The sequence below is a fragment of the Zophobas morio genome, unplaced genomic scaffold, assembly GCF_036711695.1.
Source record: "Zophobas morio isolate AGI-343-1 ecotype UQ-CSIRO unplaced genomic scaffold, CSIRO_AGI_Zmor_V1 ptg000002l, whole genome shotgun sequence".
NCBI lineage: Eukaryota > Metazoa > Arthropoda > Insecta > Coleoptera > Tenebrionidae > Zophobas > Zophobas morio.
The window spans coordinates 18,718,147-18,744,666 of record NW_026972107.1 but is presented as its reverse complement, the minus strand read 5'-3'; the positions used below and the strand labels follow the sequence as shown (position 1 = coordinate 18,744,666).

General features: G+C 33.3%; 6 protein-coding genes, 1 long non-coding RNA gene and 1 pseudogene across 10 annotated transcripts; 4 read left to right on the top strand and 4 right to left on the bottom strand.

Annotated features, from left to right (window-relative positions):
• Window positions 1-5,412: 5,412 nt before the first annotated feature.
• On the bottom strand, window positions 5,413-6,136 carry LOC135129657 (cyclin-dependent kinases regulatory subunit-like). 2 transcript variants are annotated; one of them, XM_064056888.1, is made up of 2 exons: window positions 5,869-6,136; window positions 5,413-5,813 (listed from the first exon to the last, which is right to left on the bottom strand). In XM_064056888.1, exons 1-2 carry the CDS (start codon window positions 5,879-5,881, stop codon window positions 5,566-5,568), a joined length of 261 nt encoding a protein of 86 aa, XP_063912958.1. In that variant the 5' UTR covers window positions 5,882-6,136; the 3' UTR covers window positions 5,413-5,565. The 2 variants fall into 2 exon arrangements, with proteins under 2 accessions (XP_063912958.1, XP_063912966.1); XM_064056896.1 differs by having other exon boundaries at window positions 5,946-6,136.
• Window positions 6,137-6,258: 122 nt separating this feature from the next.
• LOC135129641 (ATPase ASNA1 homolog) lies at window positions 6,259-7,437 on the top strand. Its single transcript, XM_064056865.1, has 2 exons — window positions 6,259-6,453; window positions 6,505-7,437. The coding sequence occupies exons 1-2, from the start codon at window positions 6,344-6,346 to the stop codon at window positions 7,385-7,387; spliced, it is 993 nt and encodes a 330-aa protein (XP_063912935.1). The 5' UTR covers window positions 6,259-6,343; the 3' UTR covers window positions 7,388-7,437.
• A 55-nt stretch (window positions 7,438-7,492) lies between these two features.
• Window positions 7,493-8,994, bottom strand: LOC135129616 (actin-related protein 10-like). The gene is made up of 5 exons (XM_064056816.1): window positions 8,838-8,994; window positions 8,544-8,784; window positions 8,296-8,492; window positions 8,167-8,243; window positions 7,493-8,090 (listed from the first exon to the last, which is right to left on the bottom strand). The coding sequence occupies exons 1-5, from the start codon at window positions 8,903-8,905 to the stop codon at window positions 7,555-7,557; spliced, it is 1,119 nt and encodes a 372-aa protein (XP_063912886.1). The 5' UTR covers window positions 8,906-8,994; the 3' UTR covers window positions 7,493-7,554.
• A 79-nt stretch (window positions 8,995-9,073) lies between these two features.
• LOC135129624 (transforming growth factor beta regulator 1) lies at window positions 9,074-10,375 on the top strand. Its single transcript, XM_064056830.1, has 4 exons — window positions 9,074-9,294; window positions 9,351-9,558; window positions 9,616-9,892; window positions 9,940-10,375. The coding sequence occupies exons 1-4, from the start codon at window positions 9,169-9,171 to the stop codon at window positions 10,343-10,345; spliced, it is 1,017 nt and encodes a 338-aa protein (XP_063912900.1). The 5' UTR covers window positions 9,074-9,168; the 3' UTR covers window positions 10,346-10,375.
• On the bottom strand, window positions 10,331-12,004 carry LOC135129628 (etoposide-induced protein 2.4 homolog). Of its 2 annotated transcripts, none has more exons than XM_064056844.1 (7): window positions 11,905-12,004; window positions 11,743-11,843; window positions 11,501-11,691; window positions 11,194-11,449; window positions 10,800-11,143; window positions 10,678-10,752; window positions 10,331-10,630 (listed from the first exon to the last, which is right to left on the bottom strand). In XM_064056844.1, the coding sequence occupies exons 2-7, from the start codon at window positions 11,755-11,757 to the stop codon at window positions 10,510-10,512; spliced, it is 1,002 nt and encodes a 333-aa protein (XP_063912914.1). In that variant the 5' UTR covers window positions 11,758-11,843; window positions 11,905-12,004; the 3' UTR covers window positions 10,331-10,509. The 2 variants fall into 2 exon arrangements, with proteins under 2 accessions (XP_063912914.1, XP_063912923.1); XM_064056853.1 differs by having other exon boundaries at window positions 11,743-11,855; window positions 11,905-11,995.
• A 50-nt stretch (window positions 12,005-12,054) lies between these two features.
• Trs23 (TRAPP subunit 23) lies at window positions 12,055-12,909 on the top strand. Its single transcript, XM_064056877.1, has 2 exons — window positions 12,055-12,326; window positions 12,382-12,909. Exons 1-2 carry the CDS (start codon window positions 12,152-12,154, stop codon window positions 12,858-12,860), a joined length of 654 nt encoding a protein of 217 aa, XP_063912947.1. The 5' UTR covers window positions 12,055-12,151; the 3' UTR covers window positions 12,861-12,909.
• A 3,245-nt stretch (window positions 12,910-16,154) lies between these two features.
• Window positions 16,155-18,258, top strand: LOC135129606 (uncharacterized). 2 transcript variants are annotated; one of them, XR_010280615.1, is made up of 5 exons: window positions 16,155-16,623; window positions 16,673-16,858; window positions 16,908-17,258; window positions 17,311-17,605; window positions 17,658-18,258. It is a non-coding gene; the product is annotated as an uncharacterized LOC135129606 (long non-coding RNA). The 2 variants fall into 2 exon arrangements; XR_010280614.1 differs by having other exon boundaries at window positions 16,908-17,605.
• Window positions 18,259-20,166: 1,908 nt separating this feature from the next.
• On the bottom strand, window positions 20,167-22,337 carry LOC135128407 (zinc finger FYVE domain-containing protein 1-like; annotated as a pseudogene).
• Window positions 22,338-26,520: the final 4,183 nt, after the last annotated feature.

Sequence of the window (26,520 nt, the reverse complement as noted above, 5' to 3'; positions counted from 1 at the left end):
GAAATTTGCGATTCATCTTGTCCCCGAAATGTATGTTTTTGTGTAGTCAAGAAAATTATCATATCGAATAAACGCCGAATTTAAGAGAATTTTCTATAGTTTCACTTCGTTTTCCAAGTAATTTTCGTTTATTCAGATTGGTCATGTTTTTGTAAAGCAGTAGCGATATATTTTATATCGCTCTTCTTGTGGAATTCTAAAGTGTTCGTAATTTAATTTTATGTTAAATAGCAGATAATTCCAACAGTTTTGTTTGTTGTTTCACTACCGATCAACCAATAGGTAGGTAATATTTATTGTCCGAACTTTGATTAAAGCCTTTATTACTGCCACGAGAGTTTGTGATGACCAATTGTTTCATTTCGGGACATGATCTTAATTTATAAACAAATAATTCATAAATATCAAGTTCCATACTACTGAATTTATTTATTAAAAACAAAAACTCAATGTCTTTAATGCCTTCTTTACCACCTCTCTAATATTATTTGCACAGGTTACAGTAGGATTTGCCATTAAAAAAAATTGCTAGAAAGTACCTACTTTGGTACCCGCCTAACTATTTAGTAATTTGAATAAGCTACATTTTATAATTAAATGTACTCTCCACACTGCAGTTTCTGATCTGACTGAATTCAATTGAGTCGTGTCTCCGACGAGGACGAACCATGCCGAGTGCTTCCGATTTTCAGGGTGGATTTGCCCACCCATGCTAGAACGAACGCGTAACAAACCTGTGCGGACAGTCTGAATTAAATAATTGACCCTTTTCCTGTAAGATCGTAAAACTTCCATAGTGACTTTCCGTGCGCACGCATCTTCAAAACCACGTATGCGGCACTCCGGCAGCAGAGCAAAGGCCTGTGACAACAAACCGCTTTGACAGAATGCAACCAGCTACACATGCGTAATCTATCGCTCATTGGTTAATTTTAACTTGGCGCTTCAAAAATCTGACTTCGCCTGCGCGATGTTATCTCACTCTGTATCATTGGAATTTATATAATGTCTACTCACTTTGCTTACAGGAAAAGGGTCAATAAATTAAGCGTATATTTAACTTTTGTTGACTCTGCTACAGTTATATTTATGAAACAAAAATGCATATGTAATAATAAAAAAATACACATGTCAGATACGTACTGCAATAATAAATGTATTACTTATTCTTATCATTGGTTATTCGGATTTTTAAATTTATAATTCATTATAAAGTTTACACGGTGTCATAATACAAGAATATGGTTATTACAAATTTTCATTTGATATGAAAAAGTATTTATTAATTATTATGGTGTTACTCTTTTCTATAACAATAGTATTCAAGAATTTTCGCATAACATTATTTTCCTTACTACCTTACCCATATTTCAATAGAGTAATAAAAATAATTACCTCTATACTTTTACAATACAGAAGAATTAAAAAAATCGAAATTAATTTATTGAATCCTTGAAGCGAATATTGAGAGATCCGATTCTGCAGCGTTTGAGATATACGTTGAGGCCAGGGCGTCCTGCCCCGCTTGAGGCAAGAAAACACGGATATGCAAAGACGCGCGTTTCGAATTCTTTACTCTCAATTACGTACATAGAAAACCGAACGTATGTCGTTGCTTATAATCAAGAGGGTGGACCAGGGTGGACTAGCCCATCCTCACATGAACCGTATAACGCCGAGATCTGACGCACTTTTTTACAACTGCAATTTCTCAGTTGCGGAAACTGAGGGATGTAATGAAGAAAATCCGTTGGCTTAAATGATGTTTACGACGATAATTATTTGTGTATACATATAAAATATTTTAAAAAAGAAAAAAAATCAATATTTTACTTCGTATCATAAACAATCAAATAGGGTGGGCATTGCCCACCCTGCCCACCCCGGGGAGCCGCCACTGGTCAGGAGTCGTTTGATTTTGTTTGTCTAATTATGAATAAGTTTCTGGATACTAATACGTAAGTGTTACTTAATTCTTCACACAAGATTGCTAATAGTTCATTAACGGCAGTTAAATTAACAAAATTCAAAATATCGTGAACTGGGGAATAATTTCTTCCCTTAGGCAATTATCATCGTTATCATCATTACATCGCCGAGGCATTTCCTCGCAACGTTAAAAATTACATCACCGAGGCGTTTCCTCGCTGCGTTAAAAATTACATCACCGAGAGGCTTTTTCCTCGCAACGATGACTGGATATTTTTGTGTTTATTTACTATGTGTTTTGTTTGAGGCAACACCTTCTAGAGACATGTCTAGAAGGTGTTGTAGAAGAAAAAAAAAATGTAGAGACATGTCTAGAAGGTGTTGTTTGAGGTAAGCAGTTCACGATATTATGAACTCTCAAAGCTAATTGTTTTAAGTAACCAATCAGTTGGATCAAGACATAATTTAACATAATGTAAATTCTATGTTTGATTTGTTGATAAAGTATGGAAAATATTAATCTCATATAAATTTGTTAGCTTTGCAATTTTTCACCTCAGACAATATTTCTCTACCTCACAATTTTAACTTCAGTAATTTTCTTGGTTGTAGTTATAATTTTAATTGATCGTAAATTTCCATGCTCTACAATTTTAACCTCACGTAATATTTTTATTTGCACAAGTTTATTTCACACCAAATCTTTCGTTAACATAAATCTTTGCTAGTTTTTTTTATGTAAATATTTTGTTGATGAATGCTCAATCATATCAATTATTTGATGTCCAATCTTAATTTCAAATAAGAATTATTTGTTGCTTAAAATTTCACAATATTGTATGGCGAATTTAAATGTTGTTTATTGCTCTTTTTGCAACTTTAACACTTGTTCAGTTGCAGGGCCGGCTCTAAGGGACCAGGCGCCCCGATGCAACTTATTGTTCAACGCCCTTTAAAAACGGTTTGTAAAAAAAAACAAACAAAATTTTATAATCACATATGTTTGTAGAGAGATACTTTTAATTAACAAACATACGTAAGATTATGATGAATCAATCTTAATATATAAAAGTGTTTGTCCTGACTAACCTATTCATCAACGCAAAGCCTGAACTACTGAAACTACAAACATGAAATTTGGACAGTAGGTTTCTTTTGTGTCATAAGCACCCATTGAGAAAGAATTTTTGGAAATTCCGCCCCAATGGGACAAGATTCTTATTAGATTAGAGATTAGTATTAGAAATCTTTACATTACAAACATTTTTCAATTTTTAATATTGTAAAATTGATACGATTTCAAAGTTATTTTTAATTTAGACTTTCCTCAATGTTAATCGAAATTTAAATTTAAAATTAGTGATGACAAACAGCCACGGAATGAAACACAAAACCAAATTCGACTACTAATCGGAACAGTGAAAAATATAACAAAACTGTTTGAACAACCACCACAACCAGCCGACTAAACTTGGAAAATAAAATTTTTAAGTTTCTGCCGACAAGGAGTTTTATGGTAAAAACAAACGTCACAAATGTTAGAAAAACATCTGGTTTTGGTCATACCGCTGTCTTGTCAAATTGTTACCCAGATAATGCAATCATAAATCTGGTATTTTTTGTCGGTATTGATCTAAAGGTCCAATCACCCAACCCAAAGGCGCACTCTTTTTCAATTACTTATTATAGTCAGAAAGTGCCAGGAATTGACTTTTTATGACCTATTTTGGTGAACCACTTCCCATAGCGGAATGTTAAAATGTAGCTTTTTCTGAAAAGTTTTCGATGGGCGCCTTGGTCCGTTCCTGCTATTATATTTTGTACGTAGTGATTCAATACAAATCTAATATTAATTTATTTCTATGGAGTTAACACAAAAGCATAGGCGCCGCCCGCCGCTCGGCGCCCCTTGTCATGGGCGCCCCGATGCGGTGCATCTTTCGCTTACCGTGTTAAGCCGGCCCTGTTCAGTTGTCGTCAATATCAGAGTCATAGAAATGGAACATTTAAAATGGAACTGAGGTAAATAACACCGAAATACGCGGCAGAAGCGGAGTGCGCGGTTCCTAGTCGACCTGGCGAGATTTTTAGTGCCGTCTGTAAAAAAGATGAAGATTAGAATAGAATTCAGGGACGGTCGAGATGACGTAACGCTGTCGGTTTCTGTACTTAGCCGGGACCCAACTGCGAGTTTGCGACCGTAACGGCCTGCACGTACGGCTTATCCGTAATAGAGAATTGCTTTGCGATAGATAGAATCACCGTCACGGGGGAGAATAGCCACGACCGGTAGCCCTAAACTCCGCTTGTGCTAGGTATTTTTGTTGTGCTCTTGTTGACTGCCATAATTTTAAATTTACCACCACACGTCTGTAATAACTTGTATATTTGCATCCAGTTACTTTAATTCAGATTTTTATTTCCTTTTATTATATGTGCGATATTCAAATATTTGCATTGATTTAGAACGTTTAATTTGATTTCATTCCAAGTCATTCAAAGTTTTTTTTTTTTTTGGAGCTGAATAGCGATTGCGTTTGGCCTCCTCTGGGCAGCCTGAGGGCAAGTTACGAGTCACCCTCGCACGCAGCTTTTTTTTCTTTTTTGTCAGTGGAAGAATAAATAATTTTGTGTTTTATTTAGCGGTACTTTCCCAACCTTGGGGTCACCATTTGCATCTGAACGCATCCCGCCATTTTTCAAAAACACAACATAGGGTTCCATTTTGTTAGGCCAAATTTTGAATTTTTAAAATTTTTCGCGGGCATATCACAGTATTCTTTGAACAACACGATACTCAAAAACATGTTTTAAATTTCTCGTATAGAAATAAGGATTTTGCAGTTAAGCTCCTCCTCCTTGGCTTACGACGAATAAAAAAAAAATCATCACAATCGAAATAGGGCGAGTGGGCGGGGCTACATTTTGCATTTTTATCTTAATATGTAAACTTATTTTGACAACAAGTGACTTAAAACATGTTTAAGATGATAAATTTTTGTAGTAATCAACTTGTGGCAGCACAATAACACGTTGGTGAGCGGAGAAAGATAAGCAGCCTCGTGGTCCAGTGGTCAGGATACCTGCCCGGCAAGCGGGGGGTGTGTGGTTCGATTCCCACCGAGGCACCAACATCTTTCTTCGCTTACCTTCAAACTTAAATCCGCCACTTTTCTTCTACAACCCCTTTAAATACGGCAAAAGTTGAACATCAAAGTTACTATCGACGACAACTTGGCATCAGAGTTTATAAATGATAATTTTCAGCTCTAAAATCAACCTGTAGTGGAATTTGACTATTTAACTCTGGCAACACTGGTAGTGATTAATAACGCTTTGAAATTCTGACAAAGCTATTGTTGGCCTGCGTAAATTGAATTTTATTGTGTATTCAATTTTTGTCAAACATTAAATCTTTCCCAGTGATTACTACCGTACACAAAAATATAAACAATGTTGAACTTGATAAACAAACAACCAAAATTACTGATATCTTAACTAACAAAATTTTATTTCGGTATAAAAATACTAAATTATATAACATTCACATATATACAAAACTATCAACACATAAGTATTTAGATACCTGAAGCAATATCAGCTCTCCATAACTTCTTTCATGAATATTAAAAACTATTAGCTGTTTGTACTATTTTGAGAAAGGGGTCGTCTAAATAATAAAATATGGGGCTCAGGTGTGTGGAGCATGTAATGCACCCAATTCGGACTTTGCTGGACTCCTAAATTTCTCCATTCTGTTTCAGTCATCAAATGTGGCCGAGGTACTAACTTTGCTAAATCTGGCGGTAGAATCACATGCCTGTATTCATAAAGGTCGTCAGAATATTTTTCTGAATATAAAATGTTCTCTACCGGCATTATTACTACAACAAAAAAAAAAAGATTAATGCATAACCTCAAAAAAATAGTCAAACTTACGTGAGAAGCGCATGCAGTTGCAAGATACAATTTTAACAAATATTTGCAAAAATATTATAATTCTAGTAACAGTTTACCTAAAGTCAAAATTCTGATATCTTTAACATTGGTTTAACAGTAAACTTTCCATTTTTAAATGCAAAAAATAGTTTGAGGTTTGAGTTTGACGTTTGACCTGTAAGAAACATTGCCGCCAATCGCATTCTATTAAAAAATCTAGAAAAGGATTTTATAAAAATGAATTTAACAGCTCTTTACAAGTTTGCCGATACCGCATTATCATTTCAGAGGTGTTTAGGCTTATCAGATAGTATCACTATCGTAATAACTTTTATCAAGCAATCTTTTAAATTCACGTGGAATTTGGAAGGTGGTAGTCCTGCTAGCCTGGAAAACGTACACATCATTGTATAAATGACACATGTGAGGTTAACAAGTCGAAATTGTAATTTTTGAGATTATATTAGATCTTAGAATGTCCGAATTTGAGTCCCTTGAACCTTCTCTTAAAAATATTATTGACCAAACAACTCTAAAATGGATTTTTGTGGGAGGAAAAGGTGGTGTGGGTAAAACAACTTGCAGGTAGGTTGTCATTTAAAAACCATTGAACACTCAGTTTTTTGCTTTTAATAGTTGTAGTTTGGCCGTGCAGTTGTCGAAAGTAAGAGAATCAGTACTAATCATATCCACTGACCCAGCGCACAATATATCAGATGCTTTTGACCAAAAGTTCACAAAAGTGCCAACTTTAGTAAAGGGTTTCACGAATCTCTATGCAATGGAAATTGATCCAAACGTAGGTTTCAACGAGCTTCCTGACGAGTACTTTGACGGAGAACCAGAAGCAATGAGAATGAGTAAAGGGATTATTCAGGAAATAATCGGAGCCTTCCCTGGTATAGATGAAGCTATGAGTTATGCAGAAGTGATGAAACTCATCAAAAGCATGAATTTCGCAACTGTGGTGTTTGATACAGCACCCACTGGTCACACATTAAGACTCCTTTCATTCCCACAAGTAGTGGAAAAAGGTTTAGGAAAATTGTTGAGATTAAAGTTAAAGATTTCACCTCTAGTCTCACAAATTAGTGGTCTTTTGGGAATACAAGATTTTAACGCTGATACTTTATCATCCAAAATGGAAGAAATGTTATCGGTCATTAAACAAGTTAATGAGCAGTTTAAAAATCCCGATCAGACAACTTTTGTGTGTGTTTGTATTGCTGAATTCTTATCACTTTATGAAACTGAAAGACTTGTGCAAGAATTGACCAAGTGCAAAATTGATACTCATAATATAATTGTAAATCAATTGTTGTTCAAAAAACCCGACGAAAATCCGTGTAAAATGTGCGTGGCAAGATTTCGCATTCAAGAAAAATATTTAGATCAAATCAATGATCTATATGAAGATTTCCATGTCACAAAACTACCGCTTCTCGAAAAAGAAGTCCGAGGAGCTGACAACGTCAAAGCCTTCTCAAAATATCTAATTCATCCTTACACTCTGCAATAAGCCATGTATTTTTATAAATATAACAATGTTGGTGGTGTATATAAATTAAAGGTTCTTGTGCTTTTTTAAGTGACAACCTATCTTCCTTGCATTGAAAACAGTGTCTGTATAAATTAAATTTAGTATATAAATAATTATCATTACATACATGTTATGACTTATTGACATTAGTTATTAGTTCTGAAGTTGTCTCTCATGTTGGGCCAATCAGGTAAACGATTTTCTTTAAAATATTTTTCTCGGGTTAGAGCTTTCATGGATAATAATTCAGTAGCACCGTAAATTGCACCACCTAGCCATGCTGTATAATTTTCTTTGCATGGGGGTGTGTGAAACTTAAAACTAGAAATTTTCAATTTCTTGTATCTGTCATGTTTTAATTGCTTGTGCAGCTCCTCTTTCAATCTGGCTTTAAACCCTGGAACCATCACTGTACCACCAATCAGAAGAATATTTTCAGCAAGCTTGTTCCTTAGATGGATATCCACTTTCGTAATGGCGTCTAGGAGCATAGTAGAAAGGCATAAATGATCATTATCTTCATCATACAAAATTTCATAGACTTTTTCGCGAACTTTGCCAGAAACTGTGATAATTTCTGATCCACCAATGGGGTACTTCACTTCTGGAGCAAAAGTTATTTCTGGTTTTGCTACAGAAAGTTGCGCTGCACGTTTCTGTTTGGTTACAAAACAGCAGCGCACTATAAATCAATAAAAAGTTAGATAAACTGTAAGACTTAAATCATATTTGATTATATTAAACTAACTGTATGATACCTTTAATGTCTTCTATCACTGACTCAGGTAAGTTGTTAATACCAGTATTGTCTGAATTTAGTAAAGCTCTCAAATTGCTACAAAAATTATTTATAAATTAATTTTAATAAATAAATAAGAAATACGTACTTATGAATTATCTGTGACCCTAAAGGTAAAGCTTGCCACGCATGTATTACTGGTAGTCCATGACACACTGGAATTGCTACTGCTTCAAAATATCCAACATCAAGTACTAACGCTGTTTCAGCACCCAAAGTAGATAAACCAACCAAATGAGAAGGTAACATAAGCAACATTGATATTTCATAATGTTCAAATAGTACCTAAAATTTTTAATAAAACATTTATGGATAGAACTAAATTGTAGTACAAACTTTAGCCAAAGTTTCTCTAAACAGTGTTGGACATAAGAGAGATTCAACAACCACAATTGGCTTGTCTTTAGGACTAAATAATGCATATTTGAAATATAAAACATGCACAAAATCTACTAACAAATCATACAGATCTTTTTCATTCTCATAATCTATAATTCGCCTGATTGTATTGGTTTTTTTACAGCGAACTTCTGAGCGAATTATACATCTAGGGGCGTATTCTCCACTAAATCCAAACCTGGAAAGTTTTTGTTTTTTGAAAATGATATTTTTATGTTTATTTTACCTTACTTTGTATAGGCGGAACCTACGTCTAACACTACAGTTAACTTATCACTTAGTGCCTCGTATATTGGCATTTTTTAAAAATTGTTTAAAATACACGAAATTATAACCACCTATTACTATTATTCATTAAATTATTACTGTATTACTGTCACAGGTGACATATAGGTGTAGTGACAGTGACAGATGACGCAGCATTCCCAACTAAATAAAAAAAAATGTAGATGTTACTAAAACTTTGACAGCTGTCAATAAACAGGATATTAGAATAACAATAGAGGTAATGCAGGTAAGTTCAGTTAACCAAATACCAAAATTCGTACTTACTTGAAAAACTATGGCAAATGCATACGAAAATTATCTAAAAAGTGTCAACGCGAACAGAAATATAGCCGAACGGCCGCCAGGGAAGTACAGGGAAAAACTAAATTACCTCAAACAATTGATACGAGAATACGTTCATGTAAACATTTTCTTTGATTTCTAAAACCACATTTATATAGTTAATTTGTATTGTAGGAAAATGCAGCCTTAGTGGATGAACTGGAGGAAATACAAACCACAATTATAATTAGAAAAGAAGAAAGAAAATTTCTTTTAAGGAAATTATGTGAATATGAACCACAAGTAGCTACAGAAGTTCAAAATGTTGCTAAAACTGGATTTTCTCAGTCGTCACATCTTGATAACAAAAAAGGAAAAAAGCGAGCAAACAACGATTCTTCAGGTATTGTATATAAGTTAACAAAAAGATTTTAATTTAAATAAAACTTGTCCGTTTCAGACAGAAAATCAAAGTCAAGAAAAAATTCACGATCACGTAAAAAAATTGTTCAACCAATTCCTCTTGATAATTCAGGGCGTCCAATATTCCCTATAGAATTGGGAAATTTGACCATACACTGCTTAGGGGAAGTTGTAGCAGATCGATGTGAATTTCATTCTGAAGATGTTATATATCCTGTGGGTTTTATATCAACTAGAATGTATGGTAGTTTAGATGACCCTACAGTTAAATGCATATATAGTTGCAAAATTTCTGAAGTCAATGGTTTGCCAAAGTATGTATATATACTGTGTGTATTATTACCCTAATGACCATTTTCAGATTCGAAATTGAAATGGATGATAATTCTAATCCCATCATTGGTGATACACCTGATGTGTGCCATTCATTGCTTCTTCAGAAAATTAATGATGCTTTATCTTTAAACGTTGTAAGCACAAGGCCCCGAGGGAACGATTTCTTTGGTCTCTCACATCCCACTGTTTTAAATCTTTTACAAAGTTTCCCGGGTAGTCGCAAATGCGTGAATTATAAATGGAATAAGTTTGAAGTATCAAGAAGTGGTGATGTGCACACTGAAGACAACGATGCTGCTCTTAGTTATGAATATTTACAAAGAAGTATTAATTTTTGCAAATATAAGATGGCTCCTGATATTTTGCAGAAGCCATCAAATGACTATTTAGACAGTAAGGACAATTTACACGATTACTTGTTAAATAATTAGTCTTTATGTATATTTTTCCTTAAATATAAATATAAAAAAAAAATCACACATTGCAAAAAAGTTACATATCTACGGCAAAAACATCGAAAAAATAAAATAAAAATAACCCCAGTGTATTAATATTCTCCATATCGAGGCCGATAAAAAAAAGTTATCAGCAAGGATCATCTTCTGTGTTGATGTTGGGCAACAGGACGCTGTGTAGTCAATTTTTTGCCTTTACCCACTATACTGAATAACGCATTTGTTACTGCGATAACAGGCGAAAAAATCTTTATCCGTGAACTGCAAAAATAAGTCAATTATAACATATTATTATGATGGTAAAATACCAAGACTCCGCTACTGGATTGGCTTCATTAGCACTAATTATATACACGGGAAACAGCATGGAAAAAACACACCCACTAAAAATAACTTAGTTTTATATTCGAATTTTGAATTTTTTATTTACCTTATTATGAAAGAATCTGATAGCTGAGTGAGCATAGCTAGCGGCAATCCAAATCCAATAAAATATGGCCAATGCGTTTCAATACATGTTAATCTCCTATGTATTTCCCAACCCATTTCACCCCATTTGTACTCAAAAGCATATAAGGAATACAGCAAACTTAAGTGGATCAAGTATAATCCATATCCTAAGTAATAAATAGGGTTGTATGTCATGAGCATTGCTTGAACCAAGAAAATAACTTCTACCACAGCACTAAATATAAAGTCAGCGACTGATTTGCTCAAACCTAAGGAGGTATTTGATCTTCCTCGACTATATCTATATGCAGACTGACCAATGTCCTAAAAAATTGAGCCATAAAAATCTAAATTATCACATTCAAAATACTCACTTGAAACCACAAGTTATTTATAAATTTGGAAATAGTAAATAAAGGTACCACCCAGGTTGTCTGGAAGAAAATCCTAAGCAATAAGTCAATCCAAAACCATACAGACAGTCCACTTGAGGACTCTTGACCAAAGAGAAACATAATCACCATATTCATACATGGCAAGAACGCAGATTCAAAGAAAATAATGCTACACAGAAATATTGCACCATTGAGTAATCCACACTGAAGTATCCTCGACATAACCGTTGATTCCCTAAACGTGAAAAATTAGAATTGGCAACCTCTGAATTAAAAAAAAACTTGCTCATGTTTTTGCAGAGTTCGAACAGGCGTTTGATCCCTAGACTCTGACTGTCTCCTTCGAACTGGAGAATTTGAATGTGTTGGAGAATATCTTGATAATCTCCTTCTATTCAATTCTTTGTCTAGATGGAATAACGTGTATGTCCCCTTAAAACTATCATACATTCCCCAAAAAATAGAAGTCCAAAAGCCCTAAAGAAAACCACTTGAATATTATCGCTACAATAAGGTTTGCAGGTTTACCTTTAATACGTCCATTGTGATTTTTGCGTTTATTTTAAAAGCACTGTAGCCATAATATTAAAAGACTCGTCAGCACCATCACATTCCAAGGCAAGTTTTATCTACAATAATCGCTAGCATCCAACTTTTGTAACTTGAAAATTAAAGTATGCAATCATTTACCTTATCAGTTTTAATATCATTAATAAGCAAGAATTTTGAAACGGTGATAAAAAAACGAACTACCAAAATAAACTCCACGAGTGTCGAGTGGTCAGCTGTCCGTTGAAACAAGTCTTGCCATCCGTGCCAAATTGAAAAACAAAAATCACTTGCAAGTGGACATGACGTTTGTCATAATTTTGCAATTGTAATTTATAACCTAAAAATTTAAAGTCAAGTAAATAATAAATAACATTTGTAATGAAAAATGGTAGTGTACGGTGTATATATTGTTTCTAAATCTGGAGGTTTAATTTTCAATCATGACCACAATGTTCCCAAAATTGAAACAGAGAAAACATTTTCTTTCCCCCTCGATATAAAGTTACAATATGAAAATAAAAAGATAGTCGTCGAATTCGGACAGAGAGACGGGATTCATGGTACATCGGTTTAATTACTAACGTGATACAATTCTAACATAAATGTATGTTTAAGTGGGACATGTTTTGTATGCTGTCAATGGTATTCCAGTTACGGGGAGACAACTAGATGATGGAAGAGATGTTTTTGAAGTGCTGGCTAATAAAGACAACTACCCCCTTAACTTAAAATTTGGCAGACCCAAGATGACAACAAATGAAAAAATTTTCCTTGCTAGTATGTTTTATCCACTATTTGCAATTGCGAGTCAGTTGAGCCCCGAGCCAAAGTCATCTGGTATAGAAGTACTAGAAGCAGATACGTTTAAGTTGCATTGTTTTCAAACTTTAACTGGTGTTAAAATGATGATTGTTGCTGATCGAAGTCAAGCTGGTGTGGAGATTCTTCTGAAAAGGATTTATGAAATCTATGCAGATTATGCTTTAAAAAATCCGTTTTATTCTTTAGAGATGCCTATAAGATGTGAATTATTTGATCTCAATTTAAAAAGTATTTTAGATCAATTAGAGAAGTCAGGAATTTCAAATATTTAACTTAGATAAAGTTTGTATTGTATTTAATATATCTACTTTTAAATTAAAATGTGTATTCTGTTTTCTGTGTGATTCAGCTAATAATGGATAGTTTAAATACCTAATTGATTTATTTTTGTTTGTTTACGTTGGAATGGAGACGTGAAATTAAATATTGTAATCAATCAGGAAAATTTTGTAAAATATATGCTTTGGTGATCGGATGACTGATTAATGAAGCACAACAAGAAGAAAGAAAATATTTCTAATTGCTTTTCGTTGTGAGAGTAGGTGTCGAGAACATCATAAAATTATTCTTTTTCTAATAAGAGTAAAAACAATTGTTAGGTATTGAACGTTTATTGATTCTAATAATAACGCCTGGATATTAATTAAAATCAGATTTTTAAGCATGGTAAATCGTTAATCAAATTTCTATTCGTTTATGGCCTCTAAAAAATGATGACGTCATTTTATAATTTTGCAGAACAAATGTTCCTTAAATTTTATGGAAAAATTACTCCATGTATGTGTAATTTTTTTCCCCCTAGACATCAAGATTTTTGGGAAAAAATATTTTGCAATTTAACTTTTGAAATTGCAAAAGCGAATGTACTGAAATATTTCAAACCTTTTAAAGTTCTAGGAAACTGATAAATCGTTAATCAAAATTTGGTCGATTAAGACTTTCTCAAAAAATTTTGACATCATCTTAGAATTTTATCGAACATAAAAAATTGGTCTAAAGAGTTTAGACAGTACTTCCCTCGCTGTCGGAAACTTGACGACTGCATGCCTAGTGTTTTTTTTTCTCATTACATTTTTGTAGTGGGAATTTAAAAAAAAATTGTGATGACGTCATCAATATTTTTGCAAGGACACGTATATCAGTTGGGATAGATGTAGTGTAATACTAAGAATAAAATTATTGTATTCCCAAATTTTCGGGAAAATGAATTGGGTCGTTTTGAATATTGATTTCTTATAATCAATAAAATAACGAAACAATTTACTCACGTATGCGGCGCCGGTGTGTAATATCTAGAGAGCGGATTTCTGTCGGGCTAGGCAAGGCCAAACTCGGTACGGCTCGTACGGGATGCGAATTCATTGCAGTTGCGGACTGCACTTCGTTTATTTGAGATTAGAATAACGCTGTTTCGTTGCACTCTGCTGTTAATTCCCGTTCTCATTTACTTAGCCGTTTGATTAATAAATCGTTAATTATATTTATGGAATTAGTACCGATTAAATTCAGTGATTATCTATCACCCGGCGATCCAGCACGTCCCCCCCTATAATCGTGACGTAGCCCGACAGAAATCCGCTGTCTAGTAATAGAGGGGCAACTGAAAATCGTTTATGTATAAACATTCTTAATTTAAGATGACAAGCGTAACAGCATACGTGAGAGTCAAACAGAGAAACTGTAAACAAAACGACCATCGGTTTTATTGCTTCGACTTCCGCTTATTATATAAAACATTGGGTTTTATTTTAATTCTTGACGGTGAAATTCACAATTGGTTGATTATAAACATGTCTATTCCACATTCGCGGAACCAAGTGAGCGCATAAAACAAATGCAGGTCTGTAATGTTAAAGTCGATGTAAATAAGCGTGCTACCCTTATGTTTCAACCGAGTTTTTCCTTTAACAAATTTTGTGTCTACCAAATTGGGTTGCTTGGGGTGTAATACTAACAATAAGTGTTGCCTTTAATTTAATCAATAAAATAAATTGACTTCATTAATTTTTTTGAACCACCTCTTAAGAAAATCTAAAAAATATGAATGGAATGATAAATCACAAGTACAAACTCATCATATTTTTTGCATTTTAGATAGGATTTATTCAGCAAAATTTAAGGGTGGCGTCATCAATTTTTTTAGGAGGGATGAACAAATACATTTTGAACAAAAGTTATGCTTATAATAACTTTAAAATATTCCCAAGATTTCAAAGCATTCGGTTTTGTAATTCCTGATTAAATCGATAAAATAAATTCACGCATTCATTAATTTTTTTGAGTCACCCTGCATATGCAAATCCAAAAATATGAATGGAATGATAAATCACAAGTACAGACTCATCATATTTTGTACATTTTAGATACGATTTATTCGGCAAACTTTTGAGTTGACGTCATCAGTTTTTTGTAGAAGATAGCCAAATATGTTTTGACTAAAAATTTATTATGCTCTTTATAACCTTAAAACATCTGCAAGATTTCAAAGCATTCGGTTTTGTAGTTCCTGATTAAATCAATAAAATAAATTTACGCATTCATTAATTTTTTTGAGTCACCCTGTATATGCAAATCGAAAAACTATGAATGGAATGCTAAATCACAAGAAAAGACTCATCATATTTTGTACATTTTAGATAGGATTTATTTAGCAAAATTTTGTAGTGACGTCATAAATTTTTTAGGGGGGATGGGCAAATACATTTTGATCAAAAACTTACCATGCTTATGATAACTTTAAAACACCTTCAAGATTTCAAAGCATTCGGTTTTGTAGTTCCTGAGTAAATCAATAAAATAAATTTACGCATTCATTAATTTTTTTGAGTCACCCGGTATATGCAAATCCAAAAAATATGAATAGGATGATAAATTACAAGTACAGACTCATCATATTTTGTACAGTTTAGATAGGATTTATTCGGCAAACTTTCGAGCTGACGTCATCAATTTTTTGGAGGGGATAAGCAAAAATATTTTGACTAAACATTTATTATGCTTTTTATAACTTTAAAACATCTGCAAGATTTCAAAGCATTCGGTTTTGTAGTTCCTGAGTAAATCAATAAAATAAATTTACGCATTCATTAATTTTTTTGAGTCACCCTGTATACGCAAATCCAAAAAATATGAATGGAGTGATATATCACAAGCACAGATTCATCATATTTTGTACATTTTACATAGGATTTATTTAGCAAACTTTTGAGCTGACGTCATCAAGTTTTTGGAGGGGATAACCAAATATATTTTGAGTAAAGATTTATGATGCTCTTTATAGCCTTAAAACATCTGCAACATTTCAAAACATTCGGATTAGCAGATTTAAAACTAAATTGCAAAATGTTGTTTTATAATTTTGATTTTTTTTCCAAAAATCTGGACGTTTCGGGTAAAAACTCAATTCGGAGTCGTAAACTACATGTTTAGGACTATATTATTTGATACAATTTAAAACCCATTTACTATGTATAATTTTGAAGTGACGTCATCACATCAGTGGTGGGGATGATTAGACAAATTTTGGGTAGCGTTTTACCATCTACATGATATTCCTAATATATACTCAGGATCACGAAGCAATGCGTACACGTCATGGATGACGTAGATCCGTTACCAACACTAAATCAAAAATACGCGCCGCAATACGTGGCAATACGGATCAAAATCGATCAATTTGGGGGAAATTATATTGGTACGACTGATAGCGAAACATATGCTAAAGTTTTATCGATTTCACAAGTGTCATTGGTGTCAACTTTGGTTATGTTGTGTTATTGTTTGATTTTTCGCGTTTTTCTACTTTTCTGCTCGTGTAATCGTATCAGTTCTTTTCAGAACTATAACAGTTCTTTATAGTACTCCAAGTTAACTGTCCTGTACCGTGGTACGTGTCGCTTGCTTGAACGTAAACATTCCACCATGCCGAAGCCCTTGCACAAAGATGTAAAGCAAATGGACGATAATTTAGTGGACTATTTTGCTAAAGAACGCGATAGCGGGGAACCTCTTTTACCACTAACAGCTGTTCAAGACGTAAGTAGGTGTATTTTATTACAATTACTAATGCAGTCACATTGTACAGAGGGTTGCTGCTGCTCTGGGTGTATGTGTGCGAACAGTGAACTCCGTGGTACAACAAATAAAAACCGGAGAAGGTGTACATTCTCCCAAGAAATAAATAGAGACCCCCGAACAAAGCAAGTGTGTGATATTAGCACTTCGGAGCAGTGTGCTATTCGAGAATGCTTATATGGAATGGTCGAAGAAAGTATGAATTTGATGCTCACGCCTTATAGATACTAACGACTATTTTACAGAAATACATGTTACACGATCGCCATTAATTGATTGCTTGAAGGAGAAACATATATTTGAGGGTTCTGTGAGCTCGTTAGGAAAAATTTTACATTCTCAATTGGGTTTCGTTATTCGCCAACCAGTGTACGGAAGCGTCTTATGGAATTACAACATGTTGTTCATGCAAGAACCAAATTCTTACGTGAATACGTGCACAATCAGCAGAACCCAAATTCTTTGCCATGTGTATATCTTGATGAAACATGGATATTTGAAAATGGTTCGGTAGTTAGGTCATTGCAAGACGATAGTGTCATAAGTATCAGGATGTTCAAAATAGAAGGGAAAATTTAGTAATGTGTCAGTTTCACGTTAGTTATTTATTCTTCTCACTATATTTTAGGTATATTGTATTACATGCAGGTACAAGCAATGGATTTATTGATGAAGCAGCGCTAGTATTTTCTTCTAATACCAAAAATCCAGACTATCATGGCGAAATGAATCAACAGAATTTTCTCAAGTGGTTTCAATTGCTCATGAACCTTGAAGAACCATCACAGATTATTATAGACAATGCAAGCTACCACAGTACCTTTGCAAACAAATGTCCCAGTGGTTCATGGAAAAAAGCAGAAATTCGTGAATGGCTTTAACAACATGACATAAGTTCAGATTCACAGCTGTTAAAAACGGAACTTCTTCATTTGGTTGCACAGTAATGCATATACTATTCTCTATCGTTTCATTTAAAATATCATGTTTTTCAGAAATAAACCTCCAAAAACGTATGTTGCCGTGAATTGGGCCAACAGAATGGCCATAGAGTATTGCGATTGCCGCCATATCATTGTGTGTTTAACCCTATAGAAAATATTTGGGGAATTACTACAAATTTTTATTCCAAACACATTGGGCGTGATGGTTATGGTCAAAAAATTCCGTGGAAATGTGGAAAGAAGCGTTAGCACATGTCACGCCCACAATGTGGAAAAATACTGTTGACCATATGAATAAAATAATACGGGAGTGGTGGGAACGGGAATTAGTATTTGACCGTGAAGAGATTGTGCCGTTTATAATCGACATTAACGAAGATTCACATTATAGTTTTAGTGATTATGACAGTGAAGATTCTAATACTGCAGAGGGCATTCAGCCACTGTAACATGTAGGTTATTTTCCATTACCATCCTAATTGATTGTACTAGCGGCATGTTCTGCTGATGTCTTTTATAATCACACTATCACTTCACTGGCCAAATATACAAATCACTGGTCAGACGACGACGTTGTGCAACATGCATACTTATTATTGTTTATACTTTACTTTTGTATCTATTCCATGTCAATAAAGTAACTTATTCTGTAGATGTGACGTGCCTATTGTGGCATTGAAGACGGTAAGCATATTTCTCTAACTTGAAGCCTGTCACAACTGTTCAATGCTGTCTGTTTGAGACGTATGTTAACATTCTCGTTGGTAGCTTTACGTACAGTATGAAGCCTTGTACCACCCTCCAAGTATGTGTTTAACACCCAATTGTCAGCAGTTTTTACCAGCAGTCAATGCAAAAATGAACGTTCTTAAAGCCAGTCATTCACGTTCCAACGCCGGGGTACGATTGTATTGGATACAACTGCTGTACAATTCTGCTGAAAAGCAGCAGTACACACACGTTACGACCTTGCAGTTAAAAATTTGCGATCGTGGTGGCAACATGTCCGAAGAAAATGGACTTTTATACCTGCTTTCACGGTTTGTATAACATACACTGTCCCCACACGATTAAGTTTCCAACCAATACAACACGATTGTACTGCTGCAGACAGACTTGTTCACCAACCGTCCACATCCAACCGATTTGCTTGATCGCATACACAGATGTTCGAAAACACTTCAATTTTGTCATATCCTACACAATTGTACCGCGGCGTTGGAACGTGAGTGGCAGGCTTCAGTGACTAGGAACACGTGAAAGGGGTTACAGTCGTGATCTTTCCTGTGCCTGAGTTTGTAATTCATAGCGTCTATGCAGCCTGCAGCATGCCCTTGTATGCTGAAACACTGCAAGTGTAGCTTATTTCTAAACTGTTGCTTTACACTAACGGTCTTCTCATGCTATAATCATAAATAGAACAAACCAAAACAATAACAAGCCGACATGTTTGTTGACAGTTTTCAAACCGATTCATTTGTATAATAAACGTGGTAGACGCATGACGTCATACAGAGTCCGTGACGTGTACGCATTGCTTCGTGATCCTGACTATAACTACAAAATTTCACAACAACCGGTCCAGTACTTTCGGAGATTATCTGTCTAATAAAAATCCGGGACGGCAGACAGACGGACAGACGGACTGACAGACGGAAATGGGAGACCTATTTCTTCGTCTTCTAGGGGTCATGAAAGATCGAGAAAACGTAAAAGTAGAGAGTCGGCCGACGGACTCGATTACAATACTTCCTTTGCTTACGCTCGGGAAGTAAAAACATATAATATGTTTTTTGTTCTTTAAATTTTATGAAATAACATAGTCCTGTACGTGTGGTTTATGAATCCGTGTTGACTTTTTACCCGTAGCATCCACATTTCTTGAAAAAAAAAATCAACATTGTCTAACAATATTTTACAATTTAACTTCGAAATTGCAAAAATCGAATGCTGTGAAATCATGAAGATATTTTAAAATTGTTTTGTGCCCTTTCCTCTGCGTTGGGGGACACAAAATCAACCAAATTTCATTTTCTTTTAACCGCTGATGCTTGTAATCTGAACGTGCCAAAAGTCGAAGAAAATAAGAATGTCTATAAAACTGAAAATAATAATAGTGATAATACCTAAACAAGATCTGTATACAATACCACAGGGACTCATCTTGTAAATTTCCCGGCGACCCTCATGTCCTCAATCCGACATTAAACTAAACAATAAATCGTTGTAATTTCAAACCTGTATATGACTTCACAAAAACTGTTTTCTTGTTAACATACGAAAAGACTAATTTCTTCACCACGAATATGGAAAGACATAGGACTGTCGAGAGAGTTTTTCTTAATCCAAAACACGATATTTGTATACAACCCTTGCAATTTTGATGTATTATTCTAATTTAGTCTCTAGAACCCTTCACTGAAACACCTAGTATAGATTCAATGAACTCATATTTCCTTTTGTTCCATATTTTATTGTAAAAACATCACACAAATAGATTTACAAAGATTTTTGTCTTACTTAATACGGAACATCAATATTAAAAATGTTGTGTCAAAAATTAGTTAGTTCTGGTCCTTTGGTTACATTTATCACAAATCCTTACAGGCATTTCCCATCCTCTATGTGGTACAGGTTTCCGTATACTAGAACAACCATCACATACTCCTTTTCCACAGTCTCGACAATGATGCAATAGCAATAATGGTCCGAATGGCTTATCACATAACACACAGTTTTTGCAGTCTTCATCAGGTGTCCAATATGCAGGCCTGGTCATGTTTTTGATCAGTTCTTTGGGCTGATCAAAAATAGATTTTACATATGATACCGAATTAATGATGCTTTCCCCTATTCTTCTAGTTCTAACTTCTGTACCGTCAATTACATAGTCTACATCCAGTGGATATTCGGTATAGCAGAAATCACAAACTCTTACGTCTTCATACCATCCTTTTTCAGGCACAGGTTGCCTTTTTGACGAACAAGCTTGACAAAAACCTTTACCACAAGCTCTACAATGATGCTTTGTGGTATGGTATCCAAAAACAGTCTCACATTTGGCGCATTCCTTTAAAACATAATGAAGAATAAGATTTAAAAAAAATTTATAGCAAGATTACCACGATTTCACTGTTTGGTTTCCAGTAACTAGGCGCAATTTTATCTGTTAACCAGTCGCCAATCATTTTCTTTGGCTGAGATCCAACATTGGTCACTATATTACCGAGGGTAGTGATAACATCGACCGCATTCTGGGCAGAGATTTGAGGATCCCATAAGGACTTGTGCTGAAAACAAAACACGAAGGGTTAGTTAAAAAGGTTCAACCTTTTTGAAAGCTGGCTTTAACTTACTCCCGGCCATGCGTGTTGAGCTTCAATTACCACAGCTTCGTCTTCAGGTACTTTGTTTCCGTACCAGTAAGCACGACTTTGATAAATTTTACCACATCTTGGACATTCTATAGTGTAACCTGACCAGGCTGTTGAAACAATATTATTCCAAGATTGTCCATTTTCTTCCAGTTTGCTCGGTTTCACTATTTGTTTTCTTCCATTTTTATAACATTTCTAAAATTTCATTTTCAGTACAAATTTAGAATAAAAAAATTGATATTACTTTGCAAAAGTAAACAAAATTTTGGTATTGATGCTGAAATTTACAGCTTCTTTCGCTGAAATGAGGTTCGTCGTCATGTTGATGATTCATGGATAAACTACAACTTGTTCCACATGACTGGCACTTGTCTTGGCACGTAAAAAAACTAGAAATGTTCTGCTGGAACACTGAGTTGTCCATTTGACTTCGCCATTTTTCATCGAAAACATCCTGTAAACAAAAACGGACACAGATTGTGTGTATTATTTATTACCGAAAGATTAATTTTTCACTTACTTTTAAAATATGATAAACATACTTAGCACTCCTTGGTGATCTTACTTGTATAGACTCTAGCTCTGTTTTAACCACCAATCTAAGTTCTCTAAAATAGTCTTTACTACTCCCCAATGCTCTAACATAGTGCAGGGAGCTAAATCCATCACAAGGTTCATGACGTCTCGCAAAATTCATTCTTAAAATATGTTTCAACATTGTTGTAGTGATGTTACCCACACTGGTCAGTGTTTTTGGATGTTTTGGTTCATTAAAAATGATAACACATGGGCCTACTGAGGCAGTTTCTTTCTCAGTTTCATAATTTGGCCAAATTTTCTGCAACACGAACTTAAAATATTCTTTGTAAATTTTAGAAGCTTCTCCCAAAAATCTATACATGTAAGATGGTAACTGCTCTGAAGTTGTGCGGTATATGATTATATCAGAAATGGCAAAAATTTTTAGTAAAAAATAAGACTGTTGACAGATTTCCTTTGATGACGCCACGAATCCTTCCGTGTCAATACATATTATTTTTAAAGTTGGATCATATTTTGCCCACATTCCTAGAGTGCAGGAATATTGCAATTTTGTTGTTTTGAACATTTCTGTTCCCTCGAAGAAAGTGTGATTTAATGTGTAGGATTTGCCATTACCAGCATTTCCAACAATAGACACGACTTTAATTTTGTGACTTGGGTCTATTTTTAATAAGTCCACAAACTCTTGCTCTGTCTGTATTAAAAAGTTCCGTTGTTCATCTAGTAAATGAACTACTTTTGGCGATACTGAGAATTTAAAAAAATTTAAGTCATTTCGCAGAGGCACTGGTTCCATAGTCGGAGAGGACATATTGTCTTTTATGTTGGATTTATGTGTTTCCTTTAGAGCTTTTCTTTCCAAGTGGTGCAGTGTTTACTTGTGTTACTAAAACAATAAATTTTTAAATTAAATTAAAAATATATTTACAAGAAAAACAAAAATTGAAATATTTAAATAGGAATTTAATTGCGAACTAAATATGTTAAAGAAATATTAGTTGTTTAGAAAGAAATTCCCTCTGAAGAATAGCCAGATAATCCATCAGTTTCTTAAGTAGATAATAAAATCCGATATTGCGAATTTACTTAAGTTAATAATTGTGTATTCTTAAGGCTATAGGTAAAGATATGTTTAAAGTGATGTTTTCTTACTGCAAAATTTTGTGATGACATCAACTTTTTAGTGGGGACAAATATACCACTTTGGAAAGCTACGTACTATATGTAATGTAATACTAATAACAACAGGTGGTCTCAGAATTCTAAATGAGAAACTGTTTTTGATTTAAAGTATAAAGAATTGTAAAATCTAATTATAATTTGCCTAGCAAAATTTTGAAATAGGTCATCAAATTGTTGGTGGGGATGATCAGACAAATACATATATGTATTGGTTAGTATTATTTTAGAAACATTGCCTAAGTGAAGCAACATATTGTCAAATTAGAAACATATGCTAACAGAATTTCACTACTACTCTTAACATTTAATGTTAGAAATCTTGGACTCTGCTCTCTGGCGAAAATTGTCCAGTTGATTAATTTGAAAACATGTATTTTTTAGAAACTAAAAATGAAACAAATACGTCAATCATTGTAGTAGTAATTTGATGATTTATCATGATTCGTTAAAACATAATACGTTGCTATTTATAAGCTTACGTCGCTGCGCTTCATATTTGTAATATACTAAATTAAATCTCCCCATTCAAGTTAAAAGCAATGACGTTTACATAATTTTAATGTTTTTATCCGTTCTTAAATTAAAAGGCCGCGGACTTTCATCAAAATATGCTGTATAAGTGTGGTAATCTTTAATCTTTTATACTTATAATGAAAAATTATTCAGAAATGTGCCATAATATGAGGTATTGTTTATGCTTGGTTACTTTGTATTTTTTTTTTTACAATATTTGCACATGTTTCAAAAATATTGAACCGATATTTTATTGACTATCTAATTTTTGTGAAATTTTGGAAATATGGTAATTTTGATTATTGGTACACTGTATGTCAAAAATAATATGCTTGCCAAAAAAAAAAATACACCCTATAGTTAAGCTTATCATTTTAGAAAATTTTAAAGTCTAGTCTTGTTTGAAAAAATATAAAAAAATCAAGATTTAAATTTTAGAAAAGTGATTTCTTGAGGACTGATTGAAATTGGTGGATTCTCTCTGCTGTAAACGAAGAATTTCTGTTTTTTAAAAACCTTAACCCATGACATAAAAATTATGCTAAAAATTTCGTTGTTACCTAAAAAGTTGTATAAATGATACTACAACTACACCCTGAAGTTAATTTGCATGCATTTGGTCTTTTAATTGTGATCTTCGAAAAATATTTTAGTTATGATTTTTGAAAAAATAGGCATTGAATTCAACATACTATGAAAAGTACTTTCATTCAAATATAAAACTACAGTGAATATAAAACTAGAGTGAAGAAACGTTAGTAAAAATATTTCTAAAAAATACCTTATTAGCTGGTTTCTTGCGTCTAAACTTCTTCGAATGCGGTTAAGCACTACAGATTAGTGCACATTTTGTCTGTAAGTAAGTCTGAAAGCTGGGAGGGGAAAATGAGCTTTGAAGGATCTTGAAGAAGGGGTTATCAGAGGGTGGAGAAATAAGCACCGAGAAATTCTTATCATTACGTAAATAATACTCACTTTTCAGAAAATAAAATAATAATTGTTAAATATGGGTCACTACGTTCCAAAAGAAAAAATTGTAAATATGTATAGATTCAACTTCCAAAAGAAAAAGAGAGTCAATATTAGTACTTTTAGTCAATGATTTTAGTAGACATCAAAAAAATACTGTTGTAAAATTACTAAAATTCATGAACTGCATCACTGTTTTAACGGAAAATATAAATATGTTTTATAAAAATAGACGATATTCTTTAACAATTATAACTAAAATGGGTACCAAGTTATAATAACATTTATAGGAAAAGTGCTCATGAATTCTAGCATTTGTCAAAAAGCTCATGTTCTAAATTTTGTTTTATTTTAGGCCGTTAAATTTGCAACCACTGTAAATTATGTTAAACCTGCAGGAAAATAATTATTATACCAAACTGTTCTTGAAAACACTCATTACGTTAATGGAATGGTTCAATGAGGTAGTAAATTTGCCTTCGTTTTGAGACATGAAAGTTTGTGTTGTCCAGCATGAAATAAACTTAATGCTTTATGTTTAAAATTTTTCATTAAAATCGAAATATTACACAGTGTGAAAAAATCTAAAAATTTTTCAATTTTATAATATAGGAGTATAACTTTATATAGATATAAGTATTGTATTTTATAGTAGGCAAAATTATGAGTTTGTGTTGTATGTACATAAATTTTGTATAGAGTACAAAATAGCAAAAAAGCGGCTTTTTCGAAAACTCTGCTGGACCTGGGAAAAGGAGTTTACAAACATAGAAAAATGTAATATTTACAAATTAATTCAGCGCGATGAATATGAATATAGAACTTTATAATTTCGACGATTTTGGTTTTTAGCATGAGGCCTTCGTGTGTTCAGAATTAAGAATTTAGTTTTATATTTAGTGTATCAAATTAACCACCAATAATGAGCATAGAATTAAACAGTATAATGAAATAATACTGAATTTTTTACTTTGTAAAATTAAAGCATAAGATCTGCTCATTTTGAATAATTTGTTAATTTTATTTTGTGACTGTTTTAAATGTGAATATAATATGTATATGCATGAATATAGTAGGCTGATATGTGTTTTTTTAAGTCAGATATTTTTGCTTAGTTTTCTATGATCGCCTTAAAGAATGAATATCCATTGTGGCCTAAATTATCGACTTTTTACCAACAGAAGACGGGTAATAAGTATTTTCAAAAATATTTCTAACACAAAGATATGCCAATATATCAGTTCTTTCACGCTTTTTATTCGTGTGGTACTTTCACGGCAATTTTTTATTTTTATTAATCCGCCACAATAGAGGGCATATACTATTTAAAATTTAAATCAGGATTCAATAACATTAATTGTAGTCATAAAGCGACATTTTTAATCCCCTGACCTTTGAAAACGTAAAATATGGGATATGAAAAGTAAAAATAACATAAAATAGTGGAAGCATAGCCTTACAGAGAGTTTTCCACTAAGTATTTTTTGAGGAGATTCCCATTTCTCGAAAATCACACGATGGATGAGAACTTTCACAAATGCAAACACAAGGGAAGTTTGTGCTGGTGTAATTGTGCCTTATGGAAATTCCCACTCTTTGCAAATTGTATGCAGGTGTCTTTTTCACTTATTAGACTCTACCCTTCCGAGAAATATTTACAGCAGGTAGTACTTTGTACTAAAACCCAAATAACGAGAGACGAAAAGTGGTTACGACCATAAATCTGTATTTAAATTTGAACATTTCATTAAATGTCTATTATATGTATATCGTAGAATATACTAATTTTGGCAATGACAATCTAATAAAGATGAGTTATAAACATATAAATAAATTATAAAGAAAATATTGTCCATATTATTATGCATCATTTTTGGGTTCCTTTATTTGTATAGCCTGCATAAACTATATAGCTAAATCTTATTAAGTCATTATTAAAATCTTAAACAGTCTACAATTAAGCTACGTAATCAAAGAAAAAAAATCAAGATATTCTTATTTTCTGTAGCCATATTCAGTAGTCTAATATGTGTTTTTGACTCAGATTTTTTTGCTTAGTTTTCTTAGTCATTTTCCCATTTTCAATGCATTTTTTTTTTCAACAAAAACCCGTATTTTAACTAAAACATCAAAAAACAACGTAGAATTTGACTTTTTACTCTGATTTTTAACCCCTTTTTCTAACTCAGGTTTGCCTAAAAACTTCAATTGTTTAGGAAAATGACTTGATTTTCTCGTTTTAGTCGTTGCATTTTGTGGATTCTGAAAAACAGTCCATTGAGACTTTATCAAAAACACAAAAAAATGGGAAAAATCATCTGTTTTTAAGT

Bases quoted from the DNA above. Each gene is read 5' to 3' on its own strand.
- LOC135129641 (XM_064056865.1), top strand. From the start codon at position 6,344: ATGTCCGAATTTGAGTCCCTTGAACCTTCTCTTAAAAATATTATTGAC. The intron at 6,454-6,504 runs GTAGGTTGTCAT...TGCTTTTAATAG, and splicing joins GTGGGTAAAACAACTTGCAG to TTGTAGTTTGGCCGTGCAGT.
- LOC135129616 (XM_064056816.1), bottom strand. From the start codon at position 8,905: ATGCCAATATACGAGGCACTAAGTGATAAGTTAACTGTAGTGTTAGAC. The intron at 8,785-8,837 runs GTAAGGTAAAAT...AAAACTTTCCAG, and splicing joins GTAGGTTCCGCCTATACAAA to GTTTGGATTTAGTGGAGAAT. The intron at 8,493-8,543 runs GTTTGTACTACA...TAAAAATTTTAG, and splicing joins TTAGAGAAACTTTGGCTAAA to GTACTATTTGAACATTATGA.
- LOC135129624 (XM_064056830.1), top strand. From the start codon at position 9,169: ATGGCAAATGCATACGAAAATTATCTAAAAAGTGTCAACGCGAACAGA. The intron at 9,295-9,350 runs GTAAACATTTTC...TTTGTATTGTAG, and splicing joins TGATACGAGAATACGTTCAT to GAAAATGCAGCCTTAGTGGA. The intron at 9,893-9,939 runs GTATGTATATAT...GACCATTTTCAG, and splicing joins GAAGTCAATGGTTTGCCAAA to ATTCGAAATTGAAATGGATG.
- LOC135129628 (XM_064056844.1), bottom strand. The intron at 10,753-10,799 runs GTAAATAAAAAA...AGTTATTTTTAG, and splicing joins TCAGATTCTTTCATAATAAG to TGGGTGTGTTTTTTCCATGC. The intron at 10,631-10,677 runs GTATTTTACCAT...TTATTTTTGCAG, and splicing joins AATCCAGTAGCGGAGTCTTG to TTCACGGATAAAGATTTTTT.
- Trs23 (XM_064056877.1), top strand. From the start codon at position 12,152: ATGGTAGTGTACGGTGTATATATTGTTTCTAAATCTGGAGGTTTAATT. The intron at 12,327-12,381 runs GTACATCGGTTT...TGTATGTTTAAG, and splicing joins ACAGAGAGACGGGATTCATG to TGGGACATGTTTTGTATGCT.